The sequence below is a fragment of the Carcharodon carcharias genome, chromosome 4 (assembly GCF_017639515.1).
Source record: "Carcharodon carcharias isolate sCarCar2 chromosome 4, sCarCar2.pri, whole genome shotgun sequence".
NCBI lineage: Eukaryota > Metazoa > Chordata > Chondrichthyes > Lamniformes > Lamnidae > Carcharodon > Carcharodon carcharias.
In genome coordinates, this window is record NC_054470.1 from 189858184 (window position 1) to 189875925 (window position 17742).

Sequence of the window (17742 nt, forward strand, 5' to 3'; positions counted from 1 at the left end):
TTTTGAACTGCTGCAATCCATGTGGTGTAAGTACACCACAATGCCTTAGGGCGGGGGTTGTACCAGGATTTTGACCCAGTGACAGTGAAGGAACAGCGATGCAGTTTGATGGTGTGTGGCTTGGTGGGGATCTTGCAGGTGGTGGTGATCCCATGCATCTGCTGCCCTCATCCTTCTAGGTGGTAGAGGTTTGGAAGGTGCTGTCGAAAGAACATGAGTTGCTGTAATGCATCTTGTAGATGGTACACACTACTGCCAACATGTATTAGTGGTGGAGTGAGTTGATGATGAAGGTGGTGGATGAGGCGCTAATCAAGTTGGCTGCTTTGTTCTGGATGGTTTATGGATGGTGTTGGACTTCTTGATTGTTATTGGAGCTGCACTCATCCAGGCAAGTGGAGAGTATTCCATCACAATCCTGACTTGTGCTTTGTAGATGGTGGATATGCTTTGGGCAGTCAGGAGTTACCCACCGCAGGATTCCCAGCCTCTCACCTGATCTTGTAGCCACTGTATTTATACAGCTAGTCCAGTTCAGTTTCTGGTCAATGGTAACCCCCAGGATGTTTACAGTGGGGGATTCAGCGATGATAATGCCATTGAATGTCAAGAGGCGATGGTCAGATCTATGTTGTTGGAAATCATTGCCTGACATTTGTGTGGCACGAATGTAACTTGCCACTTATCAGCCGAAGCCTGAATATTGTCCAGGTTTGCTGCACATGGGCATGCTCAGCTTCAGTATATGGAAAGAATTTTTCCAGTTATGGTAGAATCCAGAACTAGAGGCCATGAATACACGATAATTATTAATAAATCCAATAAGGAAATAGGGAGAAATTTCTTTACTAGAGAGTGGTTTGAAATTGGATCATCCTATTACAGGAAATGGTTGAGGCAAGTAGCTCAGGTGCTTTCAAAAGGATATTGGACTTTATTGCAAAGAGAAGGAAGTATAAAAGTAGGAAAGTCTTGTTATAAAGGTAAAAGGCATTGGTGAGATTACACCTGGAGTACGGCATTCAGTTTTGGTGTCCTTATTTAAGGAGGGATATACTTGCATTGAAGGCAGAGCAGGTTCATTAGGTTGATTCTCTGGATGAAGGTGTTGTCTTATGAGGAAAGGTTGACCAGCATGGGCCTATACATATAAGATTTTGAGAGGGCTTAATAGGATAGATGCTGAAAGCGTACATTCCCTTCTCGGGGAAATCTAGAACTAGAGTTTCAAAATAAGGGGTGTCCCATTTAAGATGGAGATGAGGAGGAATTTCTTTTCTGAGGGTTATTAATGTTTAGAATTCTCTACCCAATAGCAGTGGAGGCTGGGTGGTTGAACATATTCAATGCTGAGTTAGACAGATTGTTGATAGACCAGTGAATCGAGGGTTATAGGAGGCAGGCAGGAAAACAAAGTTAAGGCCACAAACAGATCAGCTGTGATCTTACTGAATAGTAGAGCAGTCTCAAGGGACTAAATGACTTATTCCTAATCCTATTTCTTATGTTCTTAAAGACAAGTACATTTGAAAAAAATGAATAGGAAAATGAACTGAAAGGCTGAGATGAAGTAGATGGAATGGGAGGAAGCTCATGGAGTATAAACACCAGCATAGATTAGTTGGGCTGAATTACTTATTTTGTGCTGTATATTCTATGTAATCAATAATTTCAGAAGGAAAGAAAATAAAACTTGCTAAAATATAATGGCGAGTCTGCAAAGACCTGATGGTGGTGCTGGTGTCTGTAGCCCACCTTCTAGTAATTTGTGTACAAACCAAAGAATGCTTTAAGATTCTCAAAACCTTTTTCCTCCATCCTGGAATTCTTTTTTATTCCCTATGATATTCTTGAAAAAAATTTCTAATGGTATCAAAGTCATGTTTAAGGAGATCTAATAAAGGATTACTATTCTATGTGGTAGATCGGTGCTCAAAAAGTGAATTAAATTGTATTTAATACTATATGTATTGCCAACATCCACCTCAAGCCCAGAGTTAGAAGATCCAGGTACCACCCATGATTCCCCTTGCTGTTCCCCCCATCTTGGTTGAATGGTCAGGATGCTGAGCAGAAAGTGCATCCAGGAAAGAGAAGGAAACATCACAGTTCAGACAATCACCAGTATCTTTTCTGTATGCCACAGAAATGTGAATGTAAGTTATTACAGCTGTTTTCTTTTGATAAAGTGAGATTTATCAGCTTTTCAGGTTCTCCTGGTAGTCATGCAATCACGATTCACTTGTTCTGCGTTCTTCTCAAACAGTATTGCTTAAATCGTCTTCAAGCTTTGAATGTGCAGTTTATATTTTTAATTTGTTTTGTTGGCCATTTCAGTTTGTTTCAAGTCCAAAGAGGCAGCATATGGATGGGTCATAGTGGGTTCTTATAGCCATAAGGCACCTTAAGATGTAGACTGTCATGGATCGGGAGTGTGTGCTTATAGTAAAACGCGACCATGCTTGGAAGGCACGTGAACTTTATCTCAGATTCTAGAAAGCACTTGGATTCCTACAAGAAAATCAAAAATGGCATTTAGAACGATGCTTTCATCCCTTCTCTAATACTATCAGGAATACAAAAACAGTAACATTGAAATAAATAATTAACATTGGGAAGAATTTTCTCGTTGGCGAGTGACGTAAAATGATGTGCAGTGATGTTGGGCATCCCGACATCACCGTGCATCATTTAGATTGTCAGTTTGGCGGGCACGCAACCAATGTGGCTGCGCGCCTGCCGAACTATCAAAGGCCTATTAAGGCCATTAACAAAGTAACTAAAGTTGTTAAGAATGCAGCCCGTCCTACCTTAAGGTTGGTGGGCAGGCGAAGAGCCCAGGCGGCCTTTGCATTTTTCATGAAATCTCTTCCACGGGCGGGATGAGGTTTCATGAAGGGTTTATTAATTAAATAAAAAATTTTGAAAAAATGAATGGACATGTCCCAGCTCATGTGACAGTTTCACATGAGGGCACATGTCCTTAAAATTTTTTTTCACCTTTATTAAATATTCCAGAACTTAAACTGACCTCCGTGCCTCAGGAAGATTTCTGAGCTCTTTTGCGCGCATGCGACTCAGGCCCCAACTCAGGGAATGCCCCCCGCCCGCACAGGGAGCGCACAGCGCTTCTTGGTGTGCGTCACACTGGGTGGGCCTTAGTTGGCCCGCCCACGTAAAATGGCGGCATGCACCCGATCAGCACCCCGAATGGGTTCGTGCTCACCCCTGCACACCCCACCCCCCGAACCCCGAACACTGGCCGGGTGGGTAGTGAGGTGGGGGGGGGGGGCGTGGAATCAGCCCATTAAATTTCAGTACAACTCCATGATTTTTTAAAAACTCATTCATGGGATGCGGGTGCCACTGGCTAGACCAGCTTGTATTGCCCATCCCTAATTGCCCTTGAGAAGGTGAGCTGCCTTCTTGAACCACTGCCGTCCATGTGGTTTAGGTACACCCGCAGTGCTGTTAGGGGGGTATACTAGTAGGATGGCATTGCCATAAATCTCTGAATGCAAGTTATGAATGGGAGTGAAGATGAGTGCTGAATTTTAAATGTGGATTAGATTTATAGCAGATTATAATTATTAAGCTTTTGCCCAGGGCCACAATCTCAATTCTTTAAATGAGCTTTAAGGAAGAGATTTTTTTTTTTCATCGTTCATGGGATGTGGGTGTCACTGGCTAGGTCAGCATTTATTTCTCATTCCTAATTGCCCTTGTTCAGAGGGCATTTTAAGAGTCAACTACATTGTTGTGGGTCTGGAGTCACATGTAGGCCAGACCAGGTAAGGAGAGCAGATTTTCTTCTCTAAAGGACATAAGTGAACCTGATGGGTTTTTACAACAATTGGCAATGGTTTCATGGTTATCATCAGATTTTTAATTCCAGATTTTTATTTTACCATCTGCTGTGGTGGGATTCGAACCTAGGTCCCCAGGGCATTACCCTGTTTCAGGTACATTCCAACAAGAGGGAAAGGCAGGGGTACTAAAGTCAGGGGCTCCTTGGGTGACGAGGGAGATAGAGAATATGATGAATTTTTTAAAAAAGAGGTTGCATTATGCATGTTAGTTGAATTCTTCAAGTGAAAACCAGGCCAAATACAATAGGTTGAGAAGGGAAGTGAAGAGGAAACTATTACTGGCAATGAGAATAAAATAATAGTGAGCATAAAAGAACCTAAAAATTTCTACCAGTATTTAAATAGTAGGCAGATAGTAAGTGGCAGGATGGCGTCTGTTTGGGACAAAAGAGGAGATATATACTTAGATGGAAAGGGCAAAACTAGAATACTTAATGAACACTTTATATTGATGTCTACGAAGATTTAGGTTTGTGAAAATTGATAGACAGGACATACTGGAAAGGTTAGAGTGAAACAGTTTGGATGGCTTACATCTCAGGTTGCTAAGGGAAGGGGTTGGTGATAACGGAAAGGCTTCTCATAATCTTCCAATCTTCGTTTGATATTGGGGAGGTACCAGAGGATTGGAAAGTGGCACAAGTTCAAGCCTTATTCAAGAAATGGTGTAAGGACACTCCTAGTAACTAAGATTTTAGAAACAATAATCAAGGAAAAAAAATAACAACATTTGGAGAATTAATTAAATGGAACCAGCACAGATTTGTAAAAGGCAGATCATTTTTGACTAATCTAATTGAATTTTTTGATGAAGTAACAAAGAAGGTTAATGAAGGGAATGCAGTGTATGTTGTCTATATGAATGTTAAGAAAGTGGTTAACAAAGTGCCACACAAAAGGCCAGTTAATAAAATTGAGACTCAAGGAATAGGAGGGTCAGTGTCAGCTTGGATTAAAAATTTGGTTTAAGGGCAGAAAACAGCATGGCAAATAGTTGTTCTTCAGACTGGAGTATCGTAGACAGTGGTGTTCCCCAAGGTTCAGGGATAGGACTTTTTTATATGTTTAAAAAACTTGGATACTGGAATACAGAGTAAAATTTCAAAAATTGCTAATAATATCAAGCTTGGATGTGTGGCAAATAATGAGGATGATATTAATTGACTACAAGAGGAGATAGATAGGTTAACAGGATGGTCCAACACGTGACAGATGGAATTTAATACACAGAAGTGTGAGGTATTGCATCGTGGAAGGAGTGAGAAGCAGAGGCAATATAGACTTAATGGCACAGTTCTAAAGCATGTTCAGGGGCAGAGGGACTTGTGGGTTCATGTGCATAGATCTTTAAAGGTGGCAGGACATACTGAGAGAGTAGTTAGCAAAGCATGTAGGAGTTTGGGTCTCATAAATAGAAATATTAAGTACAAAAGCATGGAAGTAATACTGAACCTTTATAAAGCTCTGGTTAGGCCACATCTAGCGTACTGCATCCAGTTCTGGTCACCAGGCTTTAGGAAGGATGTCAAGGTCTTTGAGAGGGTGCGGAGCAGATATACCAGAATGGTTCCAAGGATGAGGGATTTTAACAACAAAGTTAGGTTGGAGAAGCTGGGTTTGTTCTACTTGGTGCAAAGGGGGCTGAGGGCAGATCTAACAGAGGTGTACAAGATTACGACAGGTTTTGATAAGGTAAACAAAGAAAAGCTGTTCCCATTAGCCGAAGGTACAAGGATTGAGGGGCACAGATTTAAGGTTTTGAGCAAGCGATATAGGAAGAATTTTGTTAACATAGCAAGTAATAATGACCTGGAACTTGCTGCCTACAAAGGTGTTGGAAGTGAAGGTGTTGAACAATTTCAAAAGGAAATTTGATTGGCAATTGAGCGAAATAAATTTGCAGGGGATAGAGCGGTGGAATGGGACTGACTGGATTGCTCTACAGATAGCCAGCATGGTTTTGAAGGATCAAATGGCCTCTCTCTGTGTCATCACTGGAATGTTATGCCCCCCACAGGATGCAAGCAGGCAGGTGTGGGGGCGTAAAATAAGGTGGCCTCACTAGAGCAGCAGGGTGGTGTTAGGCCTGCTCTTGGGCCAGTTGAGGCCCTTCAGTGGTCAATTAGTGACCACTTAAGGGCCTCCTCCCACCACCTCTTGTATTTTCCAAGAAGGTCTATTGCTCATTTTTATTTACTTATCAAAATTACAATTAACCACATCAAAAATACAATGAACCACATCTGAATTCCCAATTAGCCACATGTGACCAGTGTCTAGTGTACTGGACACTAATGTCCTGGAAAGGTTTTCCACTGAACTGAGGTTTATAATCTATAGAAGGAATTCAGAATTAAAGCAGTAAATGTGGATTACTACCCATCAATTGTTGTGGCAAACGTAGCTGCAAAAATATTTCAACAAGGTTTACTGACCTTTTCAAAAATTCTGTAGTTCCTCACTTTCTTCTCTGAATCATCCCATACAACTAAAACCTTTTACAAGAGGGGAAAGGGTAGGATACATTTTACAACAGATTAATTAATTATCAGTAATGGAACAAAGGCATAACCTTGTACAAATTATTAGACTACTACCTTTCCTGACTTTGAAGAATTCCTTATGCAATACAATCCATTCTCTGGGTTGGAACCAGGGCTTGTAGATATGAACAACCTTTATGAATAAATGAAGAATGATTTCACATAATTACTTGATGAGTCTGTGTACTTTGTTAAAAGTGGGCTCAGTCTTATTCAATAAAGTGTTATTTTGCCCTGGAACTTGTGAATTCCATTCTCCCTGTAGTATATTCTGACTAGTGGCATCACTGCTAATCTTGGTGCAGCATTAGGAGAGTTGCAATTGGCCTCAATGCCCCTAGATTGGGGTGGGGTGTAAGCGGAAATCAGTCAAGTCAGGGTTGGTACGTGAACATATTTGAGCAAGAGTAGAATGGGTCTAGACAGTGAAGCTTTGCACAGTCCAAATCCCAGATAATATATACCATCAGGGTTTACAGATCAATAACCACTTTGGTAAAGAACCAGAGGATACCTAATGTAAAACGAAAACAAAATTACCTGGAAAAACTCAGCAGGTCTGGCAGCATCGGCAGAGAAGAAAAGAGCTAACGTTTTGAGTCCTCATGACCCTTCCACAGAACTGAGTGAATATAAGGAGAGGGATGAAATATAAGCTGGTTTAAGGTGGGTGCGGGTGGAGTGGTGTGGTTGTAGGGACAAGCAAGCAGTGATAGGAGCAGATAATCAAAAGATGTCACAGACAAAAGAACACAGAGGTGTTGAAGATGGTGATATTATCTAAATGAATGTGCTAATTAAGAATGGATGGTAGGGCACTCAAGGTATAGCTCTAGTGGGGGTGGGGTGGAAAGGCTAGCGGGGCATAAAAGATTTAAAAATAATGGAAATAGGTGGGAAAAGAAAAATCTATATAAATTTTGGAAAAAACAAAAGGAAGGGGGAAGAAACAGAAAGGGGGTGGGGATGGAGGAGGAAGTTCAAGACCTAAAGTTGTTGAATTCAATATTCAGTCCGGAAGGCTGTAAAGTGCCTAGTCAGAAGATGAGGTGCTGTTCCTCCAGTTTGCGTTGGGCTTCACTGGAACAATGCAGCAAGCCAAGGACAGACATGTGGGCAAGAGAGCAGGGTGGAGTGTTAAAATGGCAAGCGACAGGGAGGTTTGGGTCATTCTTGTGGACAGACCGCAGGTGTTCTGGTCTCTCCAATGTAGAGGAGACCGCATTGGGAGCAACGAATGCAGGAGACTAAGTTGGGGGAAATGCAATGAAATGCTGCTTCACTTGAAAGGAGTGTTTGGGCCCTTGGACGGTGAGGAGAGAGGAAGTGAAGGGGCAGGTGTTGCATCTTTTGCGTGGGCATGGGGAGGTGCCATAGGTGGGGGTTGAGGAGTAGGGGGTGATGGAGGAGTGGACCAGGGTTTCAGCCCTCTCTTTATATTCGCTCAGCTCTGTGGAAGGGTCATGAGGACTCAAAACGTCAACTCTTTTCTTCTCCGTCGATGCTGCCAGACCTGCTGAGTTTTTCCAGGTAATTCTGTTTTTGTTTATTATTTTGTTACCTAATGTATATGTAAATGAGCTTCATCAAGCTGTCAACACTTACAGAAGAGAAAGGGAAAAAATTGACACGTGAAAGAAATGGCATCACTGTTGGGTTGCCTACTGTTGATGTGCTTAAATACAATTTTCAAAAATATTAATGCTTACTTTCAGTTGTAAAAATTCCCTGAAGAGTTATGTTATATACTGCAGAAAGGAGACACTATTGCATTTTCAGAATTGCTTCAAGATGCTGGAAAAATTTAACGTTGCCGTTCAACCCTAATGGTTAGGAATACATCCATATATATTAATGTCATGAATAATTACCTCTCAACATCATTGGATTCCGTTGTATTCACAAATACAGAGGGTGGTAGCTGCACCTATGATTGAGCCAAACAATGAAAATGTCAGTAAATGAACAAATTTAATAACTTGGTTTAAGAATTACTTCCATTTAGACCAGTTCAACTTGTTTTCTGTGCAGCCTCCTTTAGTACCTTGGTGGGCCAGCCACACGACAACTGGAACAAAGTCCTTTCGGTCAGCTTTTGGGTCTGGAGGAACAGTCATGTTAAGATAAGGTTTTTCTTTTAAAAAAACAATCTTCACCAAGCCTCCTCAGATAGCACCTTCCAAACCCACAACCACTACCGTCTAGAAAGACAAGGGCAGCAGATAGTTGGGAATAGCACCACTTAAAAGTTCCCCTCCAAGTCACTCACCATCCTGACTTGGAAATGTATCACTGTTCCTTCACTGTCGGTGGGTCAAGATCCTGGAACTCCCTACCTAACAGCACTGTGGGTATACCTACACCACAGGGACCGGAGAGGTTCAAGAAGACAGCTCACCACTATCTTCTCAAGGGCAACTAGGGATGGGCAATAAATGCTGGCCCAGTCAGTGAAGTCCACATCCCGTGAATGAATTTTAAAAATCCTACCTTTTTAATGGCTGTTTAGGCTGCATGTAGACCCTTTACCTACTCAGTTCAGGGCGAGCCAATGGCTCTTAAGATGAGCATCAAGCCCCTTATTTAGCAGTTTTTTTGGTGCCCGGCACCTATTTTAGACAGTCGCCTCTAGTATCTGAGCCAATATGACACTGTTCAGATGTGGGAGTTTGTCACCCTAAATTGGACCCCTTTGCAGCTGTTTACCATATATGAGGAGTACTATGGAGATGTACATGATAGCTGTTGTCCTGTGACAGGCTTGTCCTTCCACATGCATGTCTAACTTAATAATTCTCCAGGGCACTTTAACTGGTTATTTATGGTTTCAAATTCAATTTTATTATTTCAGCTGAGAGAATGCTGTATTGTCAGAGCTGCCCTCTTTTGAATAAGCCATTAAATCGTGATGTTAAAGAGCCCATGGCACTAGATCAGGAGAGATCTACCCTGTGCCTGGCCAATGGTTACCTTGCATCCAACATCACTAAAACTGACTATCTGCCCAATATCACATCGCTGTTTGTGGGACCTGGTAGCTGCCGCATTTTCTATGTTTACAACAGTAATTACACTTCAAGAGTGTTTCTTTGGCTCTAAAGCATTTTGGAAACTCCTGAGGTTGTGAAATGTGTTATATAAGTGCAAGTTCTTTATTTATATCAATGGTTTGCACTTCTGTAGTGTTTTCCCCAGATGCAGGAACATCTCAGAGTGCTTTACAGGGTAAATGAAAGGAAAAAGAAAGATTTGTATTTATTTTTCACCACCACCAGATAGCTCAAAGCATTTTACAGCCAATGAAGTATGATCACTGTGGGAGACAATGACATAAACAGATAGTGAAATGGGCAGACATATGGCAGATTAAACTTAACAAGGAGAAGTGTGATGATGCATTTTGCTAGGAAGAATGAGGAGAGACAATGAACCAAATGATACAATTTAAAGCGGGTGTAGGAACAGAGACAAGAACAGAGAGGGAAGTATGTACACAAATCTTTGAAGGTGGCAGGGCAAATTAAAATATATGGAATCCTTGACTTTATTTTGAAAAAGCATAAAGTGATAGGCAAAATAATATTGGGGATGGGGTGAGGTGAAGTTTTTTTTTAACACAGCAAGTTGATTTGCTGTGGAATACAATGCCTGAAAAGATGATGGAAGATGATTGAATAGTAACATTCAAAACGGAATTGGAAAGGAAAGAATTTATCAGAACTTTGGGCAAAGAGCAGGAGAGTGGGATGAATTGGATAGCTCTTTCAAAGAGCCAGTACAAGTGCAATGGGCCTAGTGGCCTCCGTCTGTGCTGTATCATTCCATGATTCTATGACACTATAGCCCTGATATTTAAGATCTTGTAATAGTTTGTGATCATGTGGTTTTTGCAATAAATAAAACAGGTGCGGTTTTCTGTAAATTGGTTAAACTGCAAATGTTATTACCCAACAGCAACAGTTTTTCCTTTCCCTCTTCCTGAGCTGGCTTACTTTAGACTCCTCCCCCATTATCTATTGCTAGATAATTCCACTAGAGGCCACTATTTGTTAACCTCCATCCCTCCTTTCCAGTCACTCACTTCATAAATACTTTCCATTCGTCAGTCTTAAATGCAACTGTTTACATCTTTTAGGAATTTTATACAGCAACACAATTTCTGATTTTCTTACTGTTAGCAGAAAATACAATGTTTCCTTAAAAAAAATCCAGAATCCAAGGCAAAAGACCAAGACAGTGCAGGTCACTAAGACTGAGTAAAATAATACAAAGAAGTTCAGCTAAACTTAGATTTTTGCAGCCTGAGCATTGTAAAAAAAAAGTGAAGACTGAGGAAGGTAAGGGATTCTGCTGAAATAAGATGCTGGGAAAGTATAAGTGTGCAATGAACATTGATTTCAATACCAGGGTAAAGGGAGGAGAAAGTAATTGAGGGCAGATGAGAAGTTAAACAATGGTCACATCTTTTTCCAGTGGATGTTAAAGATCCCAAGGAAGTATTTGGAAAAGGGAAGTTTGCCTGGTGCCCTAACCAAAATTTCTTCCTCGACCAAAGTCACCAAAAAAAAATTAACCACTCATCTCATTACTATTAAATGGACATTGCTGATGCAAAATAACAGTAGTATTTGACAACATAATTTGTTGTGAAATGCTAACGTTTTGACAATACAATAAGGTGCTTTATACATGGAGGCCAGTATTTATCAAAAGTCACTAATTTACGGATTAAAAACAATAAAATATTATGACATTAACAGAGATCAGAGATGGGAAGTAAGTATTTCACTTCACACTCAAACTCCAACACATAGATAATAGGAACAATTGTTGCTAATGGCAGCATTTCTGCATTAAATGTTTTTTTAAAAATATTATAATTCAAACAGCGCTATGCTTTATCTCAATATTGTCCAACACACACTACTGTGCTCTACTCTGAATCATTGGGTAGGGAGCCAGGGCCCTTGGGGAAGAAATAGTGATGGAATGTATTGTGCTAATTGCATGCCAGCAAAGAGTAGGGAGTATTCACAAAAGAAAAGCATGCTCTTACATTATGATAGTCATCGTCATCATCCTCTGATTCGAGATCCTGTGCTAGTTGTGATTGAGACCTTGGTCGAAGGACTGCTTTTTCAGTCTCAACAGACCGAAAACTTTGTCCTTCAGGAGATGAGCGGCTACAAGAAATAATGTTTTATTAATTCTTAGTCGTTATGCATTAGTCATGAATTTCTTACATTCCAATGTATCAGCTTACAATATGAGCTGTCCTATATTACACATATTAGATATGTACGTATACCTGATGGTGCAAACTATTACAAAAAATGTGCAGTGTGTCAACTGATGAGCAAAGCTGTTTTTTACTGGGCCAGATTTTACCATAGAATAACGGTGAGGCTAACATTGCTCACCCTTATTAAAGTGTAACTGGGAAGCCACTTCTGGTGATCCATGGTTGAAATGTGGATATCATGAAGTTACTCTCCCAATGGCTCTGCTCCTCCATGAGCAGTGTTATACCCTTATCTTGCTGAGAGATTCAGCATTCAAATACATGGAATGGCATGAAGTCCCAGTACTAACATAATAGATACTCACTAAACTCGCCAAGAGAAGTGAGGGTTTGCTCACTCCCTCCTAAATTGGTGTGAATTAAGAGAACAGAGTACGAAGACAGTTTTTAAAACGTGGCTAGAAGTGGTTCACCTGGTCTGTCTGGGTTCAGTTCAATGTTATGAATAATTTGGATAGAGGCTGAAGTAGGGTGCATCAAAGGCTGTCATTTTTGGCCCGAAAAAATGTGCCCAGTCTACCTCAGATTACCCTGGAAGGGCAAGATATCTCAAAAATTTGAGAAACAGGTGAAGCTAGCTGTTTCACGCTGCTATTATGCAGTAGCAACACAAGTGGTATTCACCACTAACAGGATGCTGCCTATCACACGAATGAGTAATATGGTATATGATTTTCAGTGCCAGTGTGATGCTAGGTATGTGGGCCGTACATCCCCAAGACTGGCAGATTGTATTAAACAGCATGTCCCAGCTGCTGTTCACAACAGGCAAGTTGTAGGCCGTACCCAACCTGCCTGTGCTTGCAAACCTCAAAACACAGTGTCCAACATTAGATGTGATTCCGCGACTGGACATTTGCTAAATAATCTTCAGTGTGCTAAGAATTAAGCTGACAAGCAATTTAAGTTCATCAGTTGGACTCACAGTGTGGCACATTTGAGTGTACTGGAAGCTACATATCTTAATACACAGGGCCCTGTTCTTTGCAAACAAAAAGAACATTTACATACATTGCTCCAGTTTCAGCTAAACAAAATAAGTGACAGCCATTCATTGACTCATTCCTCAAGGCAATGCCTTGACCAATCAGGGTCAAGTTGCCTGGTTTAAATTTCAAACAATGCTTGACAGTTAACTGTCAGTCACGATCACTGGTGCACTCTCTATGGCAATGCCTCTACCAATCAGAATCCACTTACCAAACAATCAGCACTCTCTCCACAGACAGTATAAATTGTAAATTATAAATAATAGTGGGGGACTGCAGGGATCAGTGCTTGGGCTCCTGCTATTCACAATATATGAATAATTTGGATAATATTTCCGAGTTTGCTGATGACACAAAACTTTGTGGGAACGTGAGTGCTGAGGAGGATGTTAAGAGGCTTCAAGGCGATTTACACAAGTTGAGTGAGTGAGCAAATACATGGCAGATGCAGTATAGTGTGGATGAGTGTGAAGTTAACCACTTTGGCGGGCAAAACAGAAGGACAGAGTATTATTTAAATTGTGATTGATTGGGAAGGCTCGAAAGCCCGAATGACCTACTCCTGCTTCTATTTTCAATGTTTTACATTTGTGTTGTTTTCTACTTATATTGGCATTCTTGCGAGGTGTCCTAATAAGTGCAAGACGAAAAGCTTAGCCATGTCCTTTTTTTCAGCAATATTCAACTTCTGTGCTACCAACCAATCCTAAATGATCGACTCTTTACATGGAGACTGTGCCTGAGATGTTGGGGACCTTGATGGGCTGTCTGGAACAGTACCCTCTTACAGGAACATAGGAGCAGGTGTAGATCATTCGGCCTTTCGAGCCTGCTCTGCCATTCAATAAGATCAAGGTTGATCTGATTGTGGTCTTAACTCCGCTTTCCCATCTGCCCCCCATAACCCTTGACCCCCTTGTCTATCAAAAATCTAATTCTGAATAAATTCAATGACCCAGCCTCCAATGCTTTCTGGGGAAGAGAATTTCATATACTAACATCCTTTCAGAGAGACAATTTCTCCTCATCTCCATCTTAAAAGGGAGACCTCTTATTCTTAAACTGTGTTCCCTCGTTCTAGTCTCTCCCACAAGTGGAAATATCCTTCTGGTATCTACCCTAACAAGTCCCCTCAGGAACCTATGTGTTTCAATACGATCACATTTCATTCTTCTAAACTCCAATGGGTATAGGCCAATCTGTTCAATCTTTCTTCATAAGATAAGCCCTTCATCCCAGGAATGAGTTGAGTTAAGCTTCCCTGAACTGCTTCTAATGAAATTATATCTTTTTTTCCAAATAAGTAGACCATAATTGTACAAATCATTCCAGATGTTGTCTCACCAATGCCATGGACAACTACAGTAAAACTTCCCTAGTTTTATATTCTATTCACCTTGCAATAAAGTACAACGTTCCGTTTGCCATCCTAATTCCTTGCTGTACCTGCATACTAACATTTTTTGATTCATGTACCAGGATACCAGATCCCTCTGTACCACCGAGTTCTGCAATATCCCTCCATTTAAATAGTATACTGCTTTTCTATTGTTCCTGCCAAAGTGGACAAGTTCAAATTTTCCCACAGTATACTCCATCTGCTAATTTTTGCCCACCCGCATAACCTGTGTGCCCATTTGTGTACGTATGTAAAAGTCAAACCAGATTAAACCGGTTTTGTTGGGTACTTCAAGCATTTCCATTTTTTTTTGTCTTACAGTCTCAGTCGAAAGTGGCGAAAGTGATTACAAATGCTTCAGACTTGTTTTGCACTCACCTGCTGGGGGTGATTCCCACATTATTGAGGATGGGCATATTCATGGAGACTCCCCTTCCTGTTATTTGTTTAGTTGTCCACCACCATTCATGACTGGATGTGGCAGAACTGCACAGTTTTGATCTGATCCCTTTGTTGTGGGATCGCTTAGCCCTATCTATCTGCTGTTTAGCATACACATAGCCCTACATTGTAGCTTCACCAGGTTGGCACCTCATTTTTAGGTACGCCTGGTGCTGCTCCTCACATGTTCTTCTACACTCTTTAGTGAAGCAGGGCTTGTCCCCTAGCTTGATGTTAATGATAGAATGAGGGATATGCTCTCTTTATACAAATAAATTGGAGGCTGTGGAATTCGCTTCCAGGATTAGTGATTGGATTGTTGGATGAAGGTAAATGTTTTGAAGTATGGGAACAGGATGAGTAAATGCAATTAGAACTGAAGTTCACATGGAAGGTAAATATTAAAGCATATTGATGAGTTGCATAGCAGTTTATGAGAGACATCAAGTGCATATCAATCATATTAATAATTTATATCAAACCACTTACTGTAAGGGTGCTGTCAGAAGTGTGCTGTGCTTTTGAACCTTAGGCTTAACAAGAGGTGGTGGTTTGGTCAAAGCCGAAGCTCCTTTTGGCAATAGTTCTGGTTTGTATAGCTTAGGCTTAACCTGTACAGTTTCAGATGGAATTGATGACAACATGGGTTTATTCATTGGCAATGGAGGTTGGCCCACACTAGATCCTCTGGGCATAATAATTCGAGGAGATTCAGTGCTAGATCCTTTGCTCAGGGGCACTGGAGGAGGTTCAGCACCAGATCCTTTATTCATAGACACTGCAGGAGGTCCAGCACTAGATCCTTTGTTCATAGGCACTGCAGGAGGTCCAGCACTAGATCCTTTGTTCACTGGCACTGGAGAGAGTCCAGCACTAGATCCTTTTTTCATGGGCACTGAAGGAGGTCCAGTAATAGATCTTTTGTGCATGGGCACTGGAGGACATCCAGCAGTAGGTCCTTTGTTCATTGGTACTGGAGGAGGTCCAACACTGGATCCTTTGTTTACTGACACTGGAGGAGGTCCAGCAGTAGGTCCTTTGTTCATCAGCACTGGAGGAGGTCCAGCACTGGATCCTTTGTGGATGGGCACAGATGGGGATGCAACATCGGGTGTTTTTCCAGTCATCTGTGTTAAATGCATATTTAATTCTATTGGAAATTTACTTCTCACTTTCATATCAGAGTCTGAAGCTTCTGAAAGTCTTCTTTGCTGCTCCTTTTTACAAAATATGGATTTTAAATGTACAGGATGGGGGGTTGGACAGCTTGGTGAAGCATTGGGAGATGGATATCTGAGCAATGCACTATTTTCAGTTTTTGCAGGGGAGGTGGGAGGCAAATGCCCCTGTAGTGAACTTGGTAAATACTCTTTTATAACAACCAACCCATGTGACATGTGTCGTTGATTGGGAGGTGGCAGAGGAGGTAGAGGTTTTTTACTGCTTTTTTCTGGCTGGATTGGAGAAGAATTCAACATAGGGCGAACATCTAAATACATTGGAAAGAGAAAAAAAGTATTTCACTTCACTGATAAAGCAAATGCTTAATGAATTACTGCAGAAGCAACTTACAAATAATTATCCTTTTCACACCCTCCTTCAAATTAAGAAATTAACTGATTCAATATATTTTACAACACTTTAGTGCTTCCAATTGTAGGGAATACCTGTATTCATTGAATTAATGGACATTAGCATCCAGTGTCACCATTTAGATTGTCCCAACGTTGGGCCTTATAAGAACCTTATTATAGTTTATTACCCATACAATAACAGCGATCGTACTCCAAAAAAGCAATTTATTGCCTGTTGTATTTTGAAATATTTTGAGATATAAAACAAGAAAGACAGACAGACTTGCATTTCTGTAGTGCCTTTAACCACCTCAAAACATTCCAACAATTTATATTTACAGTATATAGCACCATAAACCTAATAAAAGGTTTCTAGGCGCTTCAGAGGAGCATTATAAAACAAAGTATGACACAATGTGACATATTAGGTCAGATGATCAAAAGCTTGTTTAAAAAGTAGGTTTTAAGGAATGTCTTAAAGCAAAAAAGCCCAGTAGAAAGGCGGAGAAGTGTAGGGAGGGGCTTAAGCAACTGAAGGCATGGTCAGCAATGGTGGAGCAATTATAATCGGGGATGCACAAGAGGCCAGAATTGAAGAGAGCAGATATCTTGCAGGGTTGTGGGGCTGGAGATTACTGAGATAGGAAGAGCAAAGCCATGGAGGAATTTGAAAACAAGGATGACAATTTTAAAGTTAAGACATTGCTTGACAAGGAGCCAATTTAGGTCAGTGAGCACAGAGGTATTTGGATAAATAGGGGATAGGACTTGCTTGCTTCCAAAGCGATTTAGAACCAATGAAGTGTAGTCATTAAAAACAAAAAAACTGCGGATGCTGGAAATCCAAAACAAAAACAGAATTACCTGGAAAAACTCAGCAGGTCTGGCAGCATCGGCGGAGAAGAAAAGAGTTGACGTTTCGAGTCCTCATGACCCTTCGACAGAACTTGAGTTCGAGTCCAAGAAAACATTTTTTGGACTCGAACTCAAGTTCTGTCGAAGGGTCATGAGGACTCGAAACGTCAACTCTTTTCTTCTCCGCTGATGCTGCCAGACCTGCTGAGTTTTTCCAGGTAATTCTGTTTTTGAAGTGTAGTCATTGTTGTAATTTAGAAAATGCTGCAGCCAATTTGCACACAGCAAGCTCCCACAAGGTGATGATGGCCAACTAATCTGTTTTTAAGTGATGATGGCTGAGGGATAAATATTGAGCAGGGCACAGGGGAAATTAATGTGGCATTTTTCTTCTTCAAAGTAGAGCCAAGGGATCTTTTACATCCACCTGAGATAGCAGTTTAATGTCTCATCAGAAAGACAGCACAATATTCCTTTAGTCCTACACTGAAGGGTCAAGCTAGATCATGTGCTCCAATTTCTGGAGCTTGAACGCACAGCTTTCTAACTCAAAAGCCAACAGTACCACCACTGAGTCACGGCTGAAACCTGAAGGCTTCAATACAAATGCAAATCTTACTTTCTGATAATTGTTATCATTTATTTTAAATTTTGATTGATAAAAGTTAGGAAATTCAATGTTGCAATGGTGTTAGAAAAGAACATAATGTGTTACCAGTGGTCAAATGATCTCTACACTATCCAGAGACTGCACTGATGATCCTCGATGA

At 40.9% G+C, this 17742-nt stretch overlaps 1 protein-coding gene across 4 annotated transcripts in view; it reads right to left on the reverse strand.

Moving 5' to 3' along the window:
- Window positions 1-496: 496 nt before the first annotated feature.
- The window catches only part of LOC121277321 (SH3 domain-binding protein 2-like), a 131369-nt gene continuing 114123 nt past the window's right edge, over window positions 497-17742 (reverse strand). For all 4 annotated transcript variants that reach the window (XM_041186645.1, XM_041186641.1, XM_041186642.1 and 1 more), the window contains 6 exons: window positions 15033-16032; window positions 11469-11595; window positions 8284-8339; window positions 6467-6545; window positions 6305-6364; window positions 497-2511 (listed from right to left, as the gene is read on the reverse strand). In XM_041186645.1, coding sequence (XP_041042579.1) covers window positions 2374-2511; window positions 6305-6364; window positions 6467-6545; window positions 8284-8339; window positions 11469-11595; window positions 15033-16032 — 1460 coding nt within the window. In that variant the 3' untranslated portion in view covers window positions 497-2373. The remainder of the gene's footprint in view (window positions 2512-6304; window positions 6365-6466; window positions 6546-8283; window positions 8340-11468; window positions 11596-15032; window positions 16033-17742) is intronic.